This window comes from Squalius cephalus (assembly GCF_949319135.1).
Source record: "Squalius cephalus genome assembly, chromosome: 2".
Classification (NCBI taxonomy): domain Eukaryota; kingdom Metazoa; phylum Chordata; class Actinopteri; order Cypriniformes; family Leuciscidae; genus Squalius; species Squalius cephalus.
The window spans coordinates 34,130,989-34,155,123 of NC_137123.1; the positions used below are offsets into that span (position 1 = coordinate 34,130,989).

Genomic DNA, 24,135 nt, shown 5'->3' on the forward strand with positions numbered 1-24,135 from the left:
TATAGGGTGAGAAAGCAGAAGTCAAAATCAAAAGCACCGTTTTCCTTAGTGCCAAATATAATGATTTTAGATTTATTTTAGTTTTTTTTTTTTTTAAATAGCTTGAAAGCCATTACTTAAGTTCATTCAAGCAATCTAACAATCTAATATCCTAATTACTAAAGAATCATAGTCCAATGAACATGGGTGAAGTAATTAAATGTGCATATTCCTTTTGTGGTAAAAAAGTGTGTCTGACAGACAGGCAGTTAGACATTCCACATAACATTCCACATTGCCCTAGATATACAGAGCTAAATCTGCCATTTGGCTATGGTGAGTGCCTTATTTTTGTGATGACAGAGTGCTTCTTAATGGCAAAAAGAAATCTGAGAGCGAGCGAGACCAAGAGGCAGAGGAGAGATGACATTAGTGAGCCATTATTGTATGTGGTTTCCGCCTTATGATGAGATGCAGTTTAAAAATGGATGCCGCAGGCCAAAAATCTGACATAAAGGAGACTGCATCGCTCTCTGAGTCTGCTCTCCTCTCTCTCACCTCTCTAAAAAGATTATATTACGCTGAAAAAAACTCTTCAGCTCAGTCTAACTCTCTCATTAAATAATATCAAAATTGTTAAATAACAATATGGAAAAAGATTTCACTTCTTGAGCTCTGTCTAAACCTAATGATTCCCTAAAATAACACCATTTGAGAGTGCTTCTCTGGGTGACCCATTACCTGGAAGTGCTGCTCCATCACTTGGATTTTCCCTTGCTCTGGACACTTTTTCAGAGAGCGATCCACATACTGTAACAGCATTTCTACCATCTGTGAAGAGAGAAAAGCAGCAGAGGAATTTGACTTTTTTTTTGCTCAAAAAATAAATGGTGAATAGTTTTTATATACCTATAAGAAGTTAATTTAGCCATCATAACTATCATCTACAGCACTACAGATAGATAACTTGATTCTGAAACTGAGTCTCAAAAGAAAAAGAAAAAAAGTTATTATTATAATAGAGGCAGGATTTCGATTAGATCATTAGTTGAGTTAGAGTTAATTATTGGATTTATGGATAAGTTTAAAGTTACATATTATACAAGAGAGTCCGTACCATACTGTAGTAGGTAAGTATTAGGTATTAGATATGTTTATTTGTATGAACCTTTATAGTGCTAAAAACTTTCACATATGTGTAAATTAAAAGGCGTGATTTAAGGTACAACATGACAATTAGCACTTCGGCTAATGCCAGATAAATAAACGAAATAAATACGCATAATTCTGAACTGAAATAAGTTTATTACCCATTTTAGGTTTTACCCATTAGCAAACTAAAGTAAACCAGAGGGTGCTGCAAAATGTCTTTTGGCTAAGTATGCCGACACTTGATACAGCAACAGAGCCCCAGACTACCACGCTTCCCCCTCCATGCATGATGTCACACAGTGAGGACTTATTTTACTTGGGGCCTAAAAACCCCCGCATGATGAACAGAAGACTGGCCATAACTGCTAACCTCCCAACTGTCTTCAGAACACCTCTAGTGGTACTTTATGGCCTCTTTTTCTTATTCAGGCCCTGTTTATACTAGTGTGTAGGGCTGGGACAATAAATCGATGCATCGTGAATCGAGAAATTATTCTGGATCATTTCTGAGATTTTCCGAATGCATCACGATTCTCTCTCGAATCAATTCTGAGCATAGATTTTAACAGCAGATGGCCCTGCGTGCTTTAGATACAGCCATACTCTGCTTGCTTCCAGTGCCTTATGCATACCACTTGAACCTTTTATAAAATAATCATTCATAAAGTTCAAACAGGTTGAAGCGAATTACAAGGGTGTTTGCAGTGGGCGGTTTACATTAATCTCACGTCATAAAAGCATTCTGAGGTGCAAGTACATTCTCAGACTCAGTCGTGAGCATTTGAGCATGCGGTTAAAACTATCCTAGAACGCCATCTGCGGTTATAAACTAAGCTCAGAATCGATTCAGAAGAGAATGGTGATGCATTCGAAAATATTGGAATCGATCCACGAATCGCGATGCATCGATTTATTGTCCCAGCCAGCTATACTGGTAGTGCGTTTTTGTTTTAAAACGCATTACTTGTGCTATGGATACGCCTGGAGTCTACACACTACTCCGGGGTTTTTCGACCCTCAACAACGGAGACTTTTGGAAACGCTGCTGACCCTGTTTTAGTATGAAAACTCAGGGGTTGCGTTTCATTGTAAACAGACCAAAACGGAGACTTTAGAAAATGAAGGCATGGCAGCCCACATTACACTACCAGAATACTCTGGTCTGTTACGGTGTGTGTCCACTGGCGCAGAGCAGAGTGAGCGTTTTCAATGAACTCCTATGGAAGTTGAGCTTCACACTCGCGAGCTTCCATAGGAATTTATTGAAAACGCTCGCTCTGCTCCGCTCCAGTGGACACGCACCGTAACAGACCAGAGCCATCTCTCAACAGCTCTGTACCAGTCCAGCCTCAATGACCATGTAAACAATAACATGGAGACGGAACTGCAAGCTTTGCTGACTTTTCTTGTCCTTTTTAGCAGTCATTGTGCAGTTAAACTCTAAAAACAGTTTATAGGCTAATACTGCAGCTGCCTACATGCGCAAGAGGCAAGCTACTATTAGAGCAATCGACAACAGTCTGCAATTGTTAACACTACGCGCATGCCCAGTGTGCAGGAGTGGTCGTGTGACATGAGTTTTTGGTTGTGTAGTGTTGACGGAGATCTTTTCTGAAACGCAGTGTAGTATGAATACATACTAGTATACTAGTGCTAGTATGAATGAGGATCGGTTTCATTTTCAGTTTTTAGCACATTGTTGTTTGGGTAAACGTACCAGTGTCATTGTTTTTTTGTTTTTTAAAACACCATTCCAGCTTCTATGGCTAAGTTCATGGTAAGACCCAGATTTCAGATGTCTTTGTATTAACTCCAAGAGTCTTACCTTGTCCGCAACCAGACCTTTTCTCTTAGCAGGGTCTGCAAATAGACCTGTAACAAACACATCACATTAGGTATTAATTCCTATGAGTATATAATTGGAGCATTCAAATCTGTTTTAACCCTAATTCTAATCAAACAGCATTCTTTTTCTTTTCTTTTTTTTGGTGGGAGACGTTTTTTATTTTTATCTTTTATGGTCTTGGAAAATGAAAGACTGAGAGGGCAATCATTTTCACAGAAATAAATAATAAAAAATTATTGATTTTTTTTTTTTTTTAGAGTGGATGTGTACAGAAGGACTGACCTAACACAGCTTTGGCGGTGCCCTCGTGGAAGGACCAGGCCAGAGACAGAGCCTCCATGAACTTCTCCTGCTTCAACAGATGGTCCACACGCTGCAAGACATCAGAACGACTCCCATCACTATCAGAGTCACTAATGCTAATCTGATATCAGTGAAGTGTTATAAAATAATGCCTTACCTCTCGCCAGTTCCTCAGGGTCATGATATGCACAGACTATTAAAAAAAAAACAGTGATTAATAAACAAATCTAATACAGGGCTCAACAGTAAGAGTAGCCTAATGACCTGTGGCAGTGTAAGAGTTTTAAGCCAAATGATAGAACTGTCATTTTACGAATTGGATTTTTATATCTTGCAAACTTAAACATTTGTTTTTCTGTATTAAATTAAACATTGTTATTTCAAATTGTGCTGATATAAATACATCCAATTTCTATAGGGTTGATATAGGAATGGTGGAATTTTAGACGAGTGATGCTTTTTGAGGGAGAAAACAGAAAAGAAATCTTCTAAAATAATAAATATATACTGCTGTGGCAAGCAGTGCGGGGCCGAGATCCATGAGAACGGAGCGCGAGTGTTAACCAGACACCAGCGTGCCACACTGGTCTCGAGTCCCACGGAGGAGCTCTGGAAGGATAAAAGGAGGAGTGACGACAGTGCAAGATGAGAGAGGACCAGGCCCGGACTTTATGTTGTTGTTTTGTTTTAGTTTATGAGCTGCCGCTTTACTTTTGTTTTGTTGTTGTGTTTATTTTGTGATTAAAATGGTGTTAAAATGTGCCGGTTGCCGCCTCCTTCCCTTATCAATGAACTTTGTTAAAACTGCCAGTCAGTAAGATTTCTTTCTTAAGAAATTATCTTTTATTCAGCAAGGATGCATTAACTTAATGCGTTAATTTCTGAAGGATCATGTGACAATGAAGACTGGAGTAATGATGCTGAAAATTCAGCTTGACAGGAGTAAACTACATTTTCAATTTATTAAAATTCTTTTAAATGGTATTTGAACATATCACAAATTTACTGTATCTTTGACCAAATAATTGCAGCCTTGGTGAGCATAAGAGACTTTTTCAAAAACATAAAAAATCTTGACTCCAAACTTTTGATTGGTAGAATGAGAATAATACTAACAATAAATTAAAACACTAGAATATTATACTTTTATTCACATATGCTGCTAAAATATTTATTATATTTATGAATGGACCAGTGAAAATGTTGGCAATGCAAGTAAAAACCAGAACAAGCAGGGGGAAAAATGTCTGAGCCCAGTGAGGTACATATTTTTGCCATTAAATATATTGGCAGAGCATAAAATTAGACTCATTCATAAAACTGAGGTGTTTATTCAACCACTGGCTGAACTATTAAATAAGCAGCACTTGGGTGAAGTGATGCAGGGCACAAGAATTAATGTGACCTCCCAAAGCTGGCCCACTACCATGTCTAATGGATAACCCACGGGCAATTTTGATGCAATCCTTCTTCCTCATTCTGCCTCCAGCTGCCCCTCTCTCCTTACATTTCTCTTCTCTTCCCTTCCCTCGCTCTGGCTGCAGGTAACCGGAAGTTCAGCAAGGACATTGCGGAGAGCAGACCTCGATGAATATTCAGGGTATGCATGATGTGTGATTAGCATAATAGCACTTGAGTGTGCCAGAGCTCAGTCAGAGGGGCACTGGAGGACTCAGCCAAACTTCCAGCCGAACACAAGCCGCACAGCATGTGCTACCAGTCTCAGAGTTTACAAGATACCCTTGCAAATCTCATGTATCAATTACACAACTTTTACAAATGTAAAACAAACAAAATAAGATTATTTGTTGGATAGTTCTGATATAGACCTAAAAAAGTAATACAATAAAGCTAAATATTCATAACCAATATCTATAAATGACAAGTTCCAGTGTCTTTGGCAAGGCAAATCTTGAGGATCAAGCCAAGCAGGGACAACACATGGAGTGACATGGCGACTGGCATAATCCCTCATAATCTAGTTCAGATCAAAACATTTAATTAGTTTAATATGTACATCAAATCAGCTTTTTAAAGACGTTTTTTTTAATTTCCACTAGCCAGTTTTTCAAATGATTTGCCCAACACTTTTCTCAGCCAGTTTTTCACACCGTGTTCTTTTCACATGCGGAAAAACATCCCACACACTGTTAAAAATTGTCTTCTCACTGGCTAAACGTTTTGTCCATCAAAAATGTATCACAAAGGCTGGTGATATACAAAGAAAATGAGCTCAAGACATCACACTGCTTATTATACACTGTATATTATGAGATAAACTATCGCCTTGGTTTTATACAGAAACTTTGGAGGCGGGCTAACTTTGTTTGTAATAGTCTAATTTATATCATCATATTCACAGTTAAACAGAGTGCGGATTGCATCATTCTTGGAGAAAAATGACAGGATAAATCTTTCAAGGACAATTTTCCAAAGTTCTGTGGATTGGATTCATATGGGTGTTATGGATTTCATTTCATTTGTGCTCTCAACATAAATAGCTATATTACTGTTGCTGAAGCATCTATATCATAAAACAAAGACTGGATATCAACGTTAACATCTCAGATCTTTCAAAAGATTTACATTTTGGAAACTTTAATAACATTTTTGGATAGCAGTCTATGTACTGTAGTAAATGTAAACTAAAGTAGATCAACTGAATTAAATTAACTGACATAACCGGGAATTGGAAAGAAGTCACCTCTCTTCCATTCTTAATCGAGGAGGGTCACAGACCTCAGACAAATCAAGGAGAGGCCAAACCAGAGCATTATATTTTTAAATGGTAACCAGTTAATAATAAAATTACATTGATCATTTTTGATGAAACCAAAGAACAAAACATACTCCAAATTTCAGACGATTTACTGTGACTGTGCCAGATTCAGCATTATTATTCTTGCAGTTTTGTCAAATTAGATACAGATTCAGAGCTAAGTGTGCTAAGCTAAACACAGCATAGTGTACTCTTTAAAAAAACATTAACAAGCTTTTCATTTGGTTATAAGTGGTTTCTATTTGGAAAGGAGGACACAGAACACTGTAGCTAAAACATTGAAAAATATATAGTTCTGCTCAGAAACTTATCAAAACAACAAGCATTTATTTCAATTGCATCAATGAGGGATTGTAAATTAATTTAACCAAATATTTCAGAAATATTGATTTACAATATATCTAATTGTATTGGTGGAGACAATGGACTCTAGTTCCTTCTGCATTCAGCCTCAATAGCCACCGCAACATCCATTGCAATGCAGTGTATCGAAATTTTGAGAAATTTCAGAACAAAATTAAACTCAACAGGATAAAACAATACAGACACAATCCACCTTTATGGTAAAGACATTTAAAGTTTCTGGAAAGCATACTAAAACGCTATGTTTTAAAACAGTGCTTAAATGTTTTGTTTTTCTATAATTCTATATTTAGTTGTGATTGCTAGTTATTAGCAATATGACAGAGAGAGTTTGCTAGTACCACATTTCCTATGGGAAAATACTAGAAGTGAAATTTTAGCAGAAATACAGTACATAGGCAGTAGGCCATTCTTATGTGCTTGTGTTCAGTGTTATCATGAGTGGCTTTACCTTTGTTCCCAGATACATAATCTGCCCTGCATAGCTGCAAACAGACTGGTAACATGTCTTCTCTCCAACTAGTGCCTGAAGAAGTACAGAGGAATAGTGATTTAATGTCTTCACCACCATATACAAACAACAAAAACTCATTTGTCTCTATATGCCTAACACAGAAAATGTAGAGAAACTATAGAAAGAAGCTTCACATCTCATGAATTGGGTTCTTAATGCGATTCTGAACCTAATGACCCACGAATCTTGAATCTCTGCTCTCACAAACTGATCTCAGCCTAAAGCATATTTTGTATCAGATGTAAATTGTATAATGCTGGGCTCAAATTAACCTTCATGTCTACATGAATAGTTCAAGGCCAGAATAAAGCAGTAGGATTCTGGAAGTAAAAAAAATCCATTCATTTCCTCCTTAGAAATATATGAGGGTCTAAAGAGAAATCTTCCTTGATCCAACAATTAAAGTTGTTACCATGGAAATGAGAAATGCAGCAAAGAGTGCACTGACATGCAACTTCCATGAAGCAACGTGAATGACATAGTAGAATTATGATTGAAATTTCAAAATAAACCTAAACAATTTTAGATTTTTTACTTGACTACAACATGCACCAGACCAAATGGTGAAAACTTTGGCATGTCATCATCCTGGTCCTTACCAGTGCTTGGCTGACATTTCCACCGGTAGCGAGGGATTTAAAATGGCTGCTGTTGTAAACCAGCTGCAGCTCAGCCATGTCCACTGTTTCCAGCTCCTCCTGACTGGGCCGATCCACCACTCGCAGCTTCTCTGTGCTGTCCATTAACACAAGCGTTCGGGGGTTTATCCACTGCCAATAGACAAGAGGAAACATGAAACTGCACATTGCCATAAAAGTAATCAAACTCAAATGAATGTTAGTGAGGGTCTGACTCACGCTCAGATTGATGAGGTCACAGTTGAGTTGGAGCTGTCTCTGTTTGATGACATGGATGGTGCCAGACTCATCTTTTTTAACCTGTGCACCAAAACAATAGATTGGGTTGATTATTGTATGACCTTTATTAAAGGTGAAGTATGCCACTCGTTTGCCACGGTTCGGACCAAGGGGTCAAGGTTTGATTGGTTAGCACGTTCCAGTTAGTCCATGCTGTAAGATGTTGTAGCTACACCATCTGGTTCCAGAAAGCATTGTTCGCCATTGACGCCCAAGTATGCATATATTGGGCTTTTTCTGTTAGTTGGTTAGTTGTTTTTACTTATTTTATATTCAGTAGCATTTATTTATTAATCCATTGTATTTAGCTATTTTGTTTTTCATTTTATTTTATTTTATTTAATGGCTATTGCTAGATAGTGCTAAAACTCAAAAGTTTTTGCAAGCAACATAATTATGTATTACTGATTTTAATATATTTTAGCAGATGTTAAACTAGTGCCCAGATTTTCTGTGGCTCCAGAGTGATTAGCCACGTGGCATTAGCAGTAGGGCTGCACAATTAGAGGAAAAAAAATCGAATTGCAATTTTTCTGACAAAAATTGGGATTGCTATTTAAAATTAAATTTCAACAAATAGGCTACAAGTTTGCTATGCTTGTTTTCAGGATTGCACAATTTGGCCAAAAATGTCTGAGCACACCCTACTCCGAGACACACCAGATCATAAGCTGCTTACATGTAAAATAATATAGTGCCTCTCTCCACACTGAAACACAGAGCGCATATATTTATTTAATTACATCACAGCTTTTGCAGTTTGATAATCTCACCAAGCCATATTGTGATTTCAGTTTTAATTTGATTAATCGTGCACCCCTAATTTAAGGCTCAGGTAATTTGGTCCTAAAAATCCTTGTGTGCCAATCAGCAAATATTTCTCTGTATATATACACTGATGAGCCAAAACATTATGACCAGTCACAGGTGAAGCGAATACCATTGATCATCTCCTAACAAAGCCACATATTAGGGTCGGAGTAGTTTAGATGGTAAAGAAACAATCAGTTCTCCTAATCAACGTGTTGGATGCAGGAGAAATGGGCAGGAATAAAGATCTGCAACTTTGACAAGAGCCAAATTGTTATGGCAAGACGATTGGGTCAGAGAATCTTTGAAACGTGAAGGCTCGTGGGTTGCTCCTGGTCAGCAGTGGTGAGAATTTACCAAGAGTGGTCTGAAAAGGGACAAACCAGCGACAGGGTGTTGGACGCCCAAGGCCCACCGATGCACGAGGGCAACAAAGGCTATCGCGTCTGGTCCGATCCAACAGAAGGTCCTACTGTAGTACAAGTCAGATGAAATTTTAATGGAGGAAGGTGTCACAACACACAGTGAATCACACTCTGCTGCATATGGGGCTGCGTAGTCAGAGTGCCTATGATGACCCCTGTCTAATGTCTAATGGGAGCATTGGAACTGGACCTTGGAGCAGTGGAAGAAGGTCTTCTGGTCTGATGAGTCCCATTTTCTTTGACATCATGTGGACAGATGTGTACATGTGTGCCATTTACCAGGGGAAGTGATGGCACCAGGATGCACTGCATGTGGACGATGACAAGCCGGTGGTGAGAATGTGATGTTCTGGGCAATGTTCTGCTGGGAAACACTGGGTCCAGCCATTTATGTGGACATGCATTTGACATGCCACCTACCTAAACATTGGTTCAAACCAGGAACACCCCTTCATGACAATGGTGTTTCCCTGGTGGAAGTGGCCTCTTTTAGCAGGATAATGCACCCTGCCACACTGCACACATTGTTCAGGAATAGTTTGAGGAACATGATGAAGAGTTCAAGGTGTTGCCCTGGCCTCCACATCTGTGGGATGTGCTGGACCAACAAGTTTGATCCACGGTGGCTCCACCTCGCAACCTACAGGACTCGAAGGATCTGCTGCTAAGGTCTTGATGCCAGATACCACAGGACACCTTCAGAGGTCTTGTAGAGTCCATGCCTCAGCAGATCGGCGCAGTTTTGGCAGCACACAGAGGAACAACAGCATATTAGGCAGGTGGTCATGATGTTTTGGCTCATCATTGTGTAGTTTTCTCCTTAAATCATATATGTCCTTGTTTTGGACAAACAGGTACAGTTGTCCCTCCCCAAACCATTAGTATGTCCGACCACTTGAGATGTTCGAACAGAATAAAACTGACACAGTTCACCTTAAGTCAAGACTCCATTTATCACTTTTAAAAGAGTATTGCTCAAACAGACCAGCAGGAAGTGGATGGTGTCTCCTCTACAGAAGGCCAGAACAGGGTTGATTGCTTTCTGTACTGCCACAAACTGCCACGCCAACAAGGGAACGCTCGTAGGATCCGTCTGCATACAAAAACGTAAAAATGTATGAGATGGTTAGAACTGCAATGATTAAAGTCCAGACCAAAAACACATTTATCCTGCCACTTCATTGTTAGCACTATGTTCATACTGCCACACTTGCTGGTGCTTTTTAGACTTTGCACTTAATTGGCATCTTTTCCTACCAGCAGAAATAATCATCACTCCTCACTATACTGACTTTTCCTCTGTGAAAAGGATACAAAGAAAATGTTTGCAGGAACCTCAAAACTCCATCATAACCCAAATCAATCATGTGAAGGCAAAATTGAGAGATATTTGCATGCTAATAGGCAGCTGGTCCATGTGCTCTGTAGTAAATGAATCCAATTTAGCTAAATTTAATTGAAGAGAACAACCTCCACACAGGCATAAAGGAGACGATAGACCAGATGAATCCAGTTAAACAGTCACTTAAAAGACCCATGTGGAATTTAAATGTAACTTCCAATAAAAAGTTTTACAGTTATTGTACATAAAAAAGTGATTATCTAAATGATGTGGCAGAAATCATGCACTGACATGTCTAAATTTAGTCGGAATAATCAATTTGCAGATAATTTGCTCTAAAGCGTGAAATGAAAGTTAAGACCAACTTTACTTCCGTATTTTGAAGTATTTCAATGAATTCAGTGAAATGAATTATCTGGGGGAAAATGTGCAAATGTATGTGCATTGGTGAATCATTTACAGTAACAGCAGTAACATAAAATAAACATGATTTGTCTATAATTTATTTGCATTATTATTTCACGCCAACTTTAAAATCGAAAACTCACTCTCATGTCGGTCTAAATTCAACAAAACTGATTTTTTTCATAAGCATGCTGATCACTGGCTGTCAAATACAATTGCAATTCTGAAGTTGAACAAAAGTCTAATGGGTTTGGAATGAAATGACTGAGTAAATGATAGAATTTAAATTTTTGGGTGAACTAACTCTTTAAAGGCCAATTCACACCACACAGACAAACGCCAACAAACACCAACAAACAAGTCTGCCGTTGGATTTAGAATTGTATGAAAAATAACTGTCATGTTCACACTGCCCCAACAGACACCAACAAGCTGATTGAACATGTTCAGTCGGGTGAAAACAAACCCCGACTAACGCCAACAGGGTTCACATACTGATCCGACAAAACCCAACAGACGTGTTTGCTGGCGTTTGTCTGGATGGAACTAACCTTAAATTATGCATGATTACACTGAGATCAGGGCTGTGTAAAGTTAGGTACTGCAGGATATATAAAATGTATCAACTTGTACATTGTATTTTCAGTTGTTGAGAAGAGGAAAAACACTAGAGATGCAGTCGATCAAATGTACGTGCTGTGAAAACAAATACTAACATAAATCTTAAATACATTACAGAGGGTATAAGTTTATGATTTAGATACCGTGTCAATAGCTGCTGGAAAAACAGAAACAGGCATGAACACATTCTGAGAATGAAAGTGTGTACTGCACCTTGCCGTAGGGAAAAGTCATCCACACTTTGAGTGAAGGCTTCAGTCCTATCAGCAGAATCTGTCAAAATAAAGAGTTCCGAGGCTGAATAAAACTGCACTCAGACAGAGAGGATCTGATTGTGTTTGGATGTTAGTGGCTGACTGGTGCCTCAAACAAAGAATTAATTCATCTGACAATACTGATATCAATTACTTTCAAGCTAAATAAAATGTAAAAAAAAAAAAAAAAAAAAAGGCAAAAAAGCCTACAACTCAGCACAAGATATTATAGATTTCACCCAAATAAAAGAAAAATGTAAGCCCTTTGACAACACAAATTTCACCCAATTTAATGCAGTGATACAGTGACAAGTTTAGGGTTGGTAGTTTTTTTCTTTTCTTTTTTGCATAAGACAAACAAAAAAACATTAAAAATTACCAGTGTCACATGACCCGAAATCATTCTAATATGTTAATTTGATGCTCAAGAAACATTTCTTATAATCAGTGTATAGAACTGCCGCATAATATTTTTGTAGAAACAGTGATACATTTTGTTTAGTTTATTTGGATGAATAGAAGGTTCAAAAGAACAGCATTTATTTGAAACAGAAATCTTCTGTAACATTATAAATGTCTTTATTGTCACTTTTGATCAATTTAACGCATCCTTTCTGAATTATTCATTATTATTATTCTTAAGTATTCATTTCTTAATTTCTGACCCCAAACTATTGAACAGTATTGTATGTTATGGGAGTAATCAAGATGTATTCAAATATATTCCTTATTTTCATTCATTCTTATAATATATAAAAATAATGATGAAAAAAATTGTTTATCAAAATTAAGCAAAAACCAAAGACAGCAATGTATCAATACTGATTTTCATCAATACAGTAAGTCAGGCTGAACAGGAAAATTGACAATTTAGGAAAAGTACAAAGAGTAGCAGAGATGATATTTGATAGCCGAACACATGAAACAAACACTGGGCCAAAAAAATAAAAAATAAATAAAATAAATAGATAAATTCTTCCGTTTCAAGAGATTTCAGGTGGCACAAACCATGTTTATTCTCGATGTAAATGAACCAGGGCTCCAAACTGTAACCAAGTGGTTCAATTTTGCTAATTTTCCTGCAGGTGCAACTGCATTTTAGATCGCATTGGTGTGATTACAAAACTGTATTTGATTATGTGCTGCCATATTATGGGAAATACCTAAAGCCAAAAAAATCCAAGAATGGGATGAAACAATGCTAACCGATTGAACCGAATGAATTATCTGAATAAGCCAATGGACAGTGCAGCATGACCAACTGCATAGCATTGAGACTGAGTTTCAACTATGCATCCCAGCACAAATATGAACAGCACTGCACACTTTAATAATGATTAAAAATATTGTTAAATAATATTTCTTATAGGGGAATGAGGGGATATAATCATTTTTATTACAATAACATTAGTATGTAAAGTTTCTAAAATTCCATTGTTTAGTAGGGCTGGGAGAAAAAAAATCGATTCACCTGGCCATCGCGTTTTTTTTTGTTTTTTTCTTCATGATTCCAAAATCGACTGTTTTATTCCAGAATCGATATTAATTCAAATTCAATTGCTTTATTTTTTTCCTTGCTTGTAGATGAGGTTGACAGAAGTTAGCCACTTTCGTTCCAACAGAGGATGAAATGTGTCGTTATCGAGTGACGTAATATCCCAAGTGGACGCGTGGAAGAGACGTGAGACTGAAAGCACTGAAAAGCCCTCGCGCTACTCATTTGCTGAGAGAGAGATAAGACAATAGAGCTGCACGATTCATCTTTAAAAGACTGTGATCTCGATTCAAACACCCACGCAATCTTTCAATTCGTCTGTCTATTAAACTTTGACAAAATCATATCGCAATATTCAAAGCTGTGTTGGCGCTGCCGCTGACCCGGAGAGAGTTGTCATGAAACAGTTTCACAACCAGTTTTTTTAACCTCGTAGTATAATTATTTCTGTGATGCAATAGTTAAAATTATCATAGAAGTACTTGGATAAAAGTTTAAAGTTCAAATATGAACACTGATGTCTACGTTAGCGATCAAAATCAGCTTTTGATAGAAACTTGGTGCTTAAAATAACGCCACTAAGTGTGTATTTTCCACTAAAAAAATGTATTTGTTATTTAAGCATTGATTCAAGAGAATGTAGTATTGAATGATGCTTCTGAAATAAAAGTCAGAAAGATGTGATGATTTGTTTTTGTAAATATGACTCATCTTATACATCATGTACAGTCTGTATAAGTGTATGATTTAACTTTTCCCGATGGTCTAGTGTAAAAAAAATTGCAATACCGAATTGCAATACTTGTAGAATCGCAATTCTTAATGTTTTTTATTTATTTAAAAAAAAAAAAATTTGTATGTATATATATATATATATATATATATATATATATATATATATATATATATATATATATATATATATATATATATATATATATATAAAACAAAAACAAATCGCAATACACATATCGGAACCCAAGTATCGTGATAGTATCAAATTGGGAGATAGTTGTATCATCCCAGCCCTATTGTTTAGTCTACTATTTTTTATACCAAATACTAGAACTGCTCAATTAATCATTAAAAGATCGTAATCTTGATTCAGCCACACACACCATCTTATTCCTGAATGACAATGATTCGGCTATGTCTATTAAGCCTTTGACAAGTATGATCACGACCCAGAGAGAGCAGCTGTCATGTATAAAACTTCACAATCAGTCTTTTCAGCCACACAGTACCATCATTTCTGTGTTAAAATAATTCAAATTATTACAGGTTATAGTTCAGATATAAACACCGATGATGTATACGGTAGTGAATAGAGTAAACCACATTTTAAAAGTAACTTGGTGCCTCAAATAAAGATTGTATCGTTACACCAGATGGTGACAAGTGACAACTTCATATGTCACTGAATCATTTCTTCAAGAGATTCATTCAAAAATTCAGATTAATCTAGTATTGAAACAAGTGAAGTCTTTGAGTGAGTCGTTGAATCATTCATTCAAAACGATTGTTTTAATTAAATCACATTAATGAAATATATTTAAATAGATTGCAGACATTCATGTTTTGTCAGAACCTCTGGTAAATTAAATGTTATTGTTTAGTTGCTCATTCACGATCGTGGGAGAGTCGTGATCTCTACTTAAAAAAAAAAAAAAAGGGATTCTCATTTTATCTGGAATCGTGCAGCTCTACCAAATACAGTAATTTGCTTTGTAGAAACCACAGCTGCCATTGTATTATTATAATACCACATTTAAATGAAAGATACAATACTATGGTCAGTATTGGGGATTTTTTTTTTAAATCTAAAGAGTTCTTGAAATCAGCAGTTGAAATCATTTCAGAAAATTCTGAAATAGAAGTCATAACGACACATCCACACAATAATTGAGATATCGCAATAATACTTAACATCGTTATACATTTTGCTGATATAGTACTGTGAGACACAAATGAAGGTATTGTGACAAACCTAGTGAGTAGACAGTACTGTATGAGCATACCTTAGTGAGTGATGCCATGGCCAGAAGGGAGTACTGGGTAATGGGATGATCTTTCAGTTCAGGTCCAGCATGTAGAGGCTCAACACAGCAAACCTCACCTTTAGAACCACTGAATAAACACCTGGATTCACACGTCCTCATTCCCATTACCCTCCTAGAGAAAGAGAGAGAGAGAGAAAGAGATTATGAACCACTGATAATAGAGTGCCAGCATTATAGCAGTGAATGATAAGATGCCTTGACAGGTTATAAAGATGTTTTTCTTTTCACTAAACAAAGGCATTCTGTGGGTGGAGAATGAAGGAAAATTTCCTTCTCCAATAAGGCATGAAAGACAACAGAGATAACAGCATTCATCATTTGATATGGATTCAGATAATTCGATTTCTGTTGGCATCTATTGGACTTTGAATGATTAAGTCGAGGGGTGTGACAGAGCTCTATTCTAAGTCATTGGCAGGGAAAGCAATAAAAAATGAAAAGAAAATAAATTAGAAATATAATACTAACAATTTCAGTTAGTGCTTATAATAAAATATAAAAATGAAATAAAATTGCAGCTTTAAAAAAAAAGAAAATATATTTTTCTATTTTTAATGTAATATTGAAACAACAAACTTCATGTAACAAACAAATAGAAACTTTTACGGTAAAAAAAAAAAAAAAAATTTAAATGTGAAAACCCTTTTAAATGAGGCATGGTATTCTGTTTGGCATTAACCAATCACATTCAAACTCTTAATGAAAAGTAATTATAATCCTCCAGTCATCAAAGTGATTCTGATTAGTGCTGAATAAATTTCAGATGCTTCTGTAGGACATTCTTAGTATTTTCTTGGCTGTATTTTATTGCGAAAGCCTGGCTTGCAAAGAGCTTACAAAGTATGAGTTGGGATCTCTCTGTGGATCAGGAGAAGGGTACAAAAGTATTTCCAAAACATTAGATGTGCCATGGAACACCATGAAGTCAAGTGATGAAAATGTTGTTTTAGGTTTTTAGTGTTAGTTTAGTATCGACCTATGGGTCATTGTCAGACAGACAGTGGATGAAGCTCTACTGCCCCCTGCCCAACAGTTATCTGTACTACAATGTTGCAATGCCACTTGTGTTTATCAAATTAGATTCAAGTTATTACATGTAATATAAACCGAATCAATGTACTTCAATTCAATCATATCTTGAGTTTTATAAAGCACATCTCACCTGAATGACAGCTCAAACACTGATCCACCACTGTCATTACATATAGCTAGTGCCGGGTGGTCAGTGAACTGCAGAAAGAGAGAGAGAAAAGTACTTTATTCAATGTCAATGAACAACAAAGTGTGTGAAGTACATACATAAGTGCTGTGCAGAACCTTCACATGTAGTATGGCAGTGCCGGGTGGATGGGCGTCTGTGATAGTGCGGAGCAGCTTCCCATTGGCCAGATCCCACATGGTGATCTGCATTAGAAATAAATGGACACTTCTCATTAAATATGTACATAAACATTTTATCTGACCAGATCATTATGAAAGTTATTCGCAATCGAGATTGTTTGTCAGTTTAAGGGTTTGTTGACGCTCACCTGTCCTTTGGCAAAACCACACAGAAGTCGTGTGCAGTCGTGATTAATACTGAGAGCTGACACCGCACCGTACTCCGCTCCTGTCGCTGTGGTGCCCAGGCAGAGACGCAGAGCCTGGTTCTGATCTGAAATCATAATTTACAAATTAGGAAAAGGAAAGTCCAAGCAAAGAATTTACGCAAGTAGTAATTTTGTAATAATACTTGCAAACGCAGCCACAAGCAAAACACAAACAAACAAAAAGCGTGCAAACAGCCATGGCAAACTTCTCAAACCATATTATTCTACTACAAAAAAGACGCTTTAGCTGGTTTAACATGCTCTTATGTCATTTCACACTAGACATGCAAGCAGCATGTATTTTTTGGTGCCCATGTTAACAGGTTAGAGCATTCACACTGCACAAAGTGCACAAGAATTTTTGCTGTGCTTTACATGTTGAATTAAAGTGACAGTGCACTGTTCCTGGCCAATAAGCAACTTCACTATAAAAACATATACAAGGATCAGCCACAACATTAAGACCACTGACAGGTGAAGTGAATAACACTGATTATTGTGGCAAGACGGACAGCGCGAAGAGCCGTGGAAATGGAGCACAAGCTCGAGTCCCACGGAGGAGCTCCAGAAGTATAAATGTAAAGTGACGACAGTGCAAGATGAGAGAGGACCAGGCCTGGACTTTATGTTGTTGTTTTGTTTATAATTTAAGCTGCAGTCATCCATGAGGGGCTGTCGCTTTACTTTTGTTTTGTTTAGAGATGCACCGATTGGCCAGGGATCAGAAGCAGCCAATTTTCCACAATCGGCCCGGAACGGTAACCGGCCAGTCAGTCTCACGTCTTTCTGATTCCGATCCGGTCCGTTTTGTTACAAGCGGCACAGACATTAACAATAGCTGTGTGTTCTCACTCTCTTCTCTAAGATGGCGAAGTGACTCACTCTCACGTCTCATTCGCTCCGATTAATAAGGGCTTGTATTGTGCATAATTTAAAGGAGTCATAACCTAGTATTACCTTGGATACCTACTGCTGTATTATAGTCTTTCAGGCCCTTCTAAAAAAGAAAAGTGGAAAAAAAATAAACACAGAGCTCCTCAGACCCTTATTTCTGAAGGCATTATTGTCTCGCGAGATCTGATGCGATATTTTGGCTGTCGTGGAAGGTCATTTTAATAATGCAAATGAGGGGCGCGTTGATTGGTGGCAGGAAGGAGGGGGGTTGACAACGCAGGTAACGCTTTAGCATATCATTCCAAAATGACATCATGGCGCAAGTTATGAATGAACCCGACCAGGGGTGCGTTTCCCGAAAGCATCGTTGGCCAACTATAGTCGCAAGTTCCGTCGTTACCAATAGAGTTCAATGGACATTGCGATGAACTTGCGACCATAGTTGGCCAACGATGCTTTCGGGAAACGCACCCCTGGCCGCGACCGGCAATATACAATAGCCGAATTCATGATGATCTCAGTCATTTGTTGTTTGCAAAGTAACGTTAGCAGCCATTCCCCATGTTTACCTCGAAGCTAATACTCCCGCTAGCATACATTAGCCGCATTAGCAGTTAGCTGCTGTTTGTTACACACAGTAGAGCAATAAAAACTCAGTCTTACCGTTTCAATTTCAGGCAAGTCTCTGATGGTTGGAATTGCACCTTTTTCCAAACAGAGCTTCGAGGCCAACTTCGCCTGATATTGCCCCAAATTTGTGTATGATTCCTGTGTGAAATGTTTAGCGCAGACTCCTAACGATAAGCCAGTTGAAAGGGTTGTTGGGACAGCGTCATTAAAAATGAATTTCATCCACTGGTCCCTGATAGTTTGGTCCATTTTTGGTAGAGAAAACACATTTACATGTTGTTTGTGGCAGTCAACCACAGAGCAACTCAGGTGTGTACTCGTTTCTCCATCTTTCTCGACTGAACTGAATATGAGGGGGAGAGGGGCGGGCTTCCCGCGGCATAGGTTTGCGGTGTCCATATATGGTATATCCTGCCCCGTCATGACGTCAAGACGGGGCTGAAATCAAAATCTCGTATTTGAGTGCGCGTGCACGCGCTGGTTTATTTACCCTGAGGTAAACAAACGCTTCACTTTTAAATATCGGCTTCCCGGCCAGTGTATAATCGTTAGGCAATCATAACATGCATTGATTCTCGTGGAAAAGTGAAAATTGCAGGTTATGACTCCTTTAACTAATTCCCACAGGTTTCGCACTCACACCAAAAGCGTGCACACCAATGATCTATATAAGTGGAGCGCACAAGCCGCCTCTCAGTCTCAAGCAGCTTGTGAGTTGAAAGTTAGTGATAGTAAAAATTAAGCTTTACAAAGCTTTGAATTAATTGAACCAATTGCTTCGCAAAATCATTCACTCTTTCGAAGGGTTCGAAGTGGCACACGCTGGTGACCCCTGCTGGTCAGATCAAGTGTCTGTATAATATGTGTCCTTTTATACATTTTCAGGGCTTGTTTTGTTTGTTCCATGGATGGCTCACCTAAACAGGCCAATAAGAGACTAGTTACTACTATTATTCCTTTTAATTAAAGTAATGTCTAATTAAAACGTCAATAAATGTATAAAACTGATCAGAGATCAAGTAAAATCCATAGACACTTCATCAATGATCTCAGTAAATACACGATTCATGGGTTCACAGAGATAATCGCTGCCCAGCGGTGAACAATTGAAATTTAGACACTTATGACGTAACGAAGACTTGTTTACGGAAATCACGTGATTTTGGCAGTTTGATACATTGGCTTGTCTCTGTCTCTCCTCATCCTTCAGTCTCCTTTTGTCTCGCCTTGTCTGTCCTTACCTGTTCAGTCTTCAGTCACCCCACTGCGAGGGGTAATGGGGGTATGTGGCAAGCAGGGCGGGGCCGAGAGCTGTGGAAATGGAGCGAGGCCAGTGGCGCGAGTGCTAATGAGCCAACGGAGGTGCTCCGGAAAGATAAAAGGAGGAGTGACGACAGGGCTAGACGAGAAAGGACCAGGCCTGGATTTTATGTTGGTGTTTTGTTTTAATTTAAGTGGCAGTCGCCTGTGAGAGGCTTCCGCTTTACGTTCGGTTTGTTGTTTGTTTATTTTATGATTAAAGTTACGTTGATCATTTGCCGGTTCCCGCCTCCTCCTTCCCTGAGCCTTTAAACCTTGTTACAATTATATTGTTACAATGGCACCTGTCAAGGTTTGGGATATATTAGGCAATCACTTCTTGAATTGAATGTGTTGGAAGGAGGAAAAATGGGCAAGTGAAAAGATCTGTGTGACTGATTTTGAAGGACCAAATAGTGATGACTTGATGACTGGGTCAGAGCATCACCAAATGGCTTGTCTTTTGGGTTGTTCCTGGTATGCAGTGGTTAGTACCAACCAAAAGTGGTGCAAGGAAGGACAACTGGTAAACCAGCGTCAGGGTCATTGTGCCCAAGGCTCATTGATGCATGTGGGAAACGAAGGCAAGCCTGTCTGGTCCAATCACACAGGAGAGCTACGGTAGCTCAAATTGCTGGAAGAGTTAATGCTGCCCATGATAGAAACGTGTCAAAACACATAGTGCTTCACAGTTTGCTGCGTATGAAGCTGCGTAGCCGCAGACTGGTCAGTGTCCATGATGACCCCTGTCCACCATCAAAGTGCCTACAATGAGCACATGAGAGTCAGAACTGGACCATGGAGCAATCCGATCCATGGAGGCTCCACCTCCCAACTTGCAGGACTTAATGGATCTGCTACTTCTGTCTTGGTGCCAGATACCACAGGACACCTTCAGAGGTCTTGTTGAGTCCATGTCTTGATATATCAGAGCTGTTTTGGCAGGTGGTTTTAATGTTGTGGCAGATCAGCGTATGTCTACTGCAGTGGTTCTCAACCAAGGGTCCTGGGTCCACTAGGGGGCCTCAGCAAACTTCCCAGGCCTTAAGATAACTTAAAATAATATTTAAAAAAATAAATAAATAAAAAAACACTTTAAAATAACATTTTACTAGCCTTATTTTATGTGTGATTTCTATACCTGGTCACGTAATGTAAAACAATAACATTTTGTAGGTATGTCAAGATCTAAAATGTGTTATTTTGTAGAAAATTCTTAATCAAGGATCATTTGCAATGCATTTGCCCGTGTGATGTTTTAGATCCCGTAATATCAAAATGAGACATTTTTGGAGCTTGATTAAATAAATGCTTTGTTTATAATGAGGACAACGTTTTAATCTATGAAACTTGCAGGATGTTTTAATGGCAAATTTGATTGACCCCTTTAAAACTTATGGACTCCTGAAATGTAGTTCTTTTAATTGCATTATTTTAGTTATTTTAATCCATACTGTTTTCACACTTACAGAAACAGTAACTATTTTTGTAAATTAAATGAAAAATGTAAAAATAATCAAATTTAAAATTAATAATAAAACTATATTGTATCATCATTTAAATTATTTAAACTAGAAGTATATGTTACGTTGAAGACTAATTTTTACCATACTGTATAAACTACACTACACAGAATGCTACAGTATATGGCTTAACATCACATATGGTGTGTGTGTGTGTGTGTGTGTGTGTGTGTGTGTGTGTGTGTGTGTGTGGAGGAGGGACATAATCGCATCACACAAGAGTATGGTGGTGATCTTAAAAAAGAGTGACAGGCTGACGATGATCAGATGACTACACATTAATCTGCGGCTCAGTGGTGCACAAGAAACGCCCAGTATGAAAGCACAACAGACACATGCAGCTTTTTGTGCTGCTTCAGCTCAAGCATCCGGTGTGAAACGGCCATTACTGTATTGCAATGCTAAACATGATGGAATGTAAAAAAAAATCTAATTGTGATATAAAAAAAAAAATACAATATTAATACATTACCTTTTCCTGAAAAATCCACCCCAGACAAGCCAAGGCAGTGAGATAGTAAGTTTAAAACACTCAAAACACATACTATTATAGTAGTACATTTAAAGAGTTCTAAAACTGCATTTTGATATTAAGAATCAGTGATAAGCACAGTGATAAAGCACTGTGATAAAGTGCAAAAGATTAATAGATTAAAAATATCCCCTGTGGTGAAAATCAAGTTTTTAATGTTGTCTGTATGTCTATGTGGTGTTTTTTATATGCTTTAAGACAAACCATGTGCAAATTCATAAGTCAACACCATTGGCAAGTATTTTCTTCTTAAAACTGCAGTGAAAAAAAGAGTCTCAAAATCGCGGTGTTTCTTACGTCATAAACTACCTTGTAACTAATCACGTCAACGTGCCGGCAGGCTTTAGCATTTCATTAACAGCGAACTAGCAGGGGAGTCTCGAGAGATGCCAGGTTATTTTTTGTTGATATAAAAAAACAGGTAGAATTAGCAATATAGCAGGTGTATGATGTATATTACAATGTTATAATGAACTATATGCCTTTCTCCACTGACGTTCTGAGTTGTTCAAAGCGTTTCTGATGATTGTTAGAAGGCAGTCTAAGATGGCGAATGGGAACATAGTTTGTGTAACATGAGCAACACATTATTAGCTGTTTGATAACGTAGTCAAGCAAAAGGCTAATCATATTAATTACCGTTATGTGTCTAACATTGTAAAGAGCATTTTACATTGTAAAGACCATTCTGCAGCATTTACCTCAGTAAGTTGGCCGAGTGAATCTGTGAGCTGGCGTGAGAGAGTGGAGGCGGGGCTAATTTGCATATATTCATAGTTCCGTGTATACTTAATGAAGTTGCATTCAAGCTATTTTAAGGCATGAAGGATTTTTTTCACAGGAAAAAAACATTTAAATATGTAATTTTGGTGATCAAAGATGAGCTTTAAGGGATAAAATTTTTGACTACAGGGGGACTTTACATAAATTCCACTGTAGTGTCCTTTATCAACTTTAACACAACAGGACAGAAATGAATGATGTGCTTACCAAATACTAAGGCCAGACCATGTGATGTCCCTACAGCAATCACATTTGAAACAGTCTGCAAACACAAAAGCATTTCAGACATGAAGGAAAAAAAAATGAAAAAAAAAATTAGAAAACACAAGTAAGTCAAATACTCACTATTGCAGTTGGCAAGCCAGCATCAACTTTATCCTAAAGAGAGTTGGAAAGAGTAAAAGCACAGAATTAGAGTTAGGAGAGAAACAATTTCACAGGCATAGAGGAAATTTCTTTTGAAAGAGCCTCTGGTTTACAGCTCTAAATTATATTTTTAAAAAAGGATTGTGCACTATTCAGAAATGAATTGACAATGCCTGACTTTGAACTAAGGTATGCAATGGAATAAAAAAAAATAATAATAATTTTTATATATATATATATATATACACAGGTGCTGGTCATATAATTAGAATATCATCAAAAAGTTGATTTATTTCAGTTATTCCATTCAAAAAGTGAAACTTGTATATTATATAGACTCATTACATGCAAAGTGAGATATTTTAAGCCTTTATTTGTTATAATTTTGATGATTATGGCTTACAGCTTATGAAACCCACAAAATCAAAATCCCAGAAAATTAGAATATTACATGAAATCACACAGTAATTACACAGTGATACCATGGTCATTGAACCAGGTTTTGGTTCTTTTGGCAGTGTGGGCAGGTGCAAATCCTGCTGGAAAAAGAAGGAAGCATTTCCATAAAGCTTGTCTGCTGAAGGAAGCATGAAGTGCTCTGGAAATGTCCTGGTAGACGGCTGCGTTGAGTGGACAGCACAGTGGACCAACACCAGCCGATGACATGGCTCCCCAAACCAACACAGACTGTGGAAACTTCACACTGGACTTCAAGCATCTTGGATTGTGTGCCTCTCCATTCTTCCTCCAGACTCTGGGACCTTGGTTTCCAAATGAGATGCAAAAATTGCTCTCATCAGAAAAGAGGACTTTGGTCCACTGTGCTTTATTAAATCCAGAGTCAACGCAGCTGTCTACCAGGACATTTTCAGAGCACTTCATGCTTCCTTCATTTTCCAGCAGGATTTGCACCTGCCCACACTGCCAAAAGAACCAAAACCTGGTTCAATGACCATGGGATTACTGTGTAATTACTGTGTGATTTCATGTAATATTCTAATTTTCTGAGATTTTGATTTTGTGGTTTTCACAAGCTGTAAGCCATAATCATCAAAATTATAACAAATAAAGGCTTGAGATATCTCACTTTGCATGTAATGAGTCTATATAATATACAAGTTTCACTTTTTTAACAGAATTACTGAAATAAATCAACTTTTTGATGATATTCTAATTATATGACCAGCACCTGTATATATGCACACTCACACACATATATATACATACAGTCGTGCTCAGAATTAATCATACCCC

The 24,135-nt window shown here is 37.7% G+C and overlaps 1 protein-coding gene across 2 annotated transcripts in view; it reads right to left on the bottom strand.

The window, feature by feature from the left end:
- The window catches only part of vps8 (VPS8 subunit of CORVET complex), a 183,869-nt gene that overhangs the window by 154,932 nt on the left and 4,802 nt on the right, over positions 1–24,135 (bottom strand). Inside the window, exons 5-19 of one of the 2 annotated variants that reach the window (XM_079851756.1) lie at positions 22,861–22,893; positions 22,723–22,777; positions 16,795–16,919; positions 16,583–16,669; positions 16,428–16,495; positions 15,224–15,377; positions 11,670–11,729; positions 10,074–10,181; positions 7,794–7,874; positions 7,536–7,706; positions 6,874–6,948; positions 3,438–3,473; positions 3,260–3,350; positions 2,957–3,003; positions 721–810 (exon numbers count right to left, since the gene is read on the bottom strand). In XM_079851756.1, the coding sequence (XP_079707882.1) occupies positions 721–810; positions 2,957–3,003; positions 3,260–3,350; positions 3,438–3,473; positions 6,874–6,948; positions 7,536–7,706; positions 7,794–7,874; positions 10,074–10,181; positions 11,670–11,729; positions 15,224–15,377; positions 16,428–16,495; positions 16,583–16,669; positions 16,795–16,919; positions 22,723–22,777; positions 22,861–22,893 (1,281 nt within the window). Of the gene's footprint in view, positions 1–720; positions 811–2,956; positions 3,004–3,259; positions 3,351–3,437; positions 3,474–6,873; positions 6,949–7,535; positions 7,707–7,793; positions 7,875–10,073; positions 10,182–11,669; positions 11,730–15,223; positions 15,378–16,427; positions 16,496–16,582; positions 16,670–16,794; positions 16,920–22,433; positions 22,478–22,722; positions 22,778–22,860; positions 22,894–24,135 lie in introns of those variants that run through there. The other variant, XM_079851757.1, reaches the window with a different exon arrangement.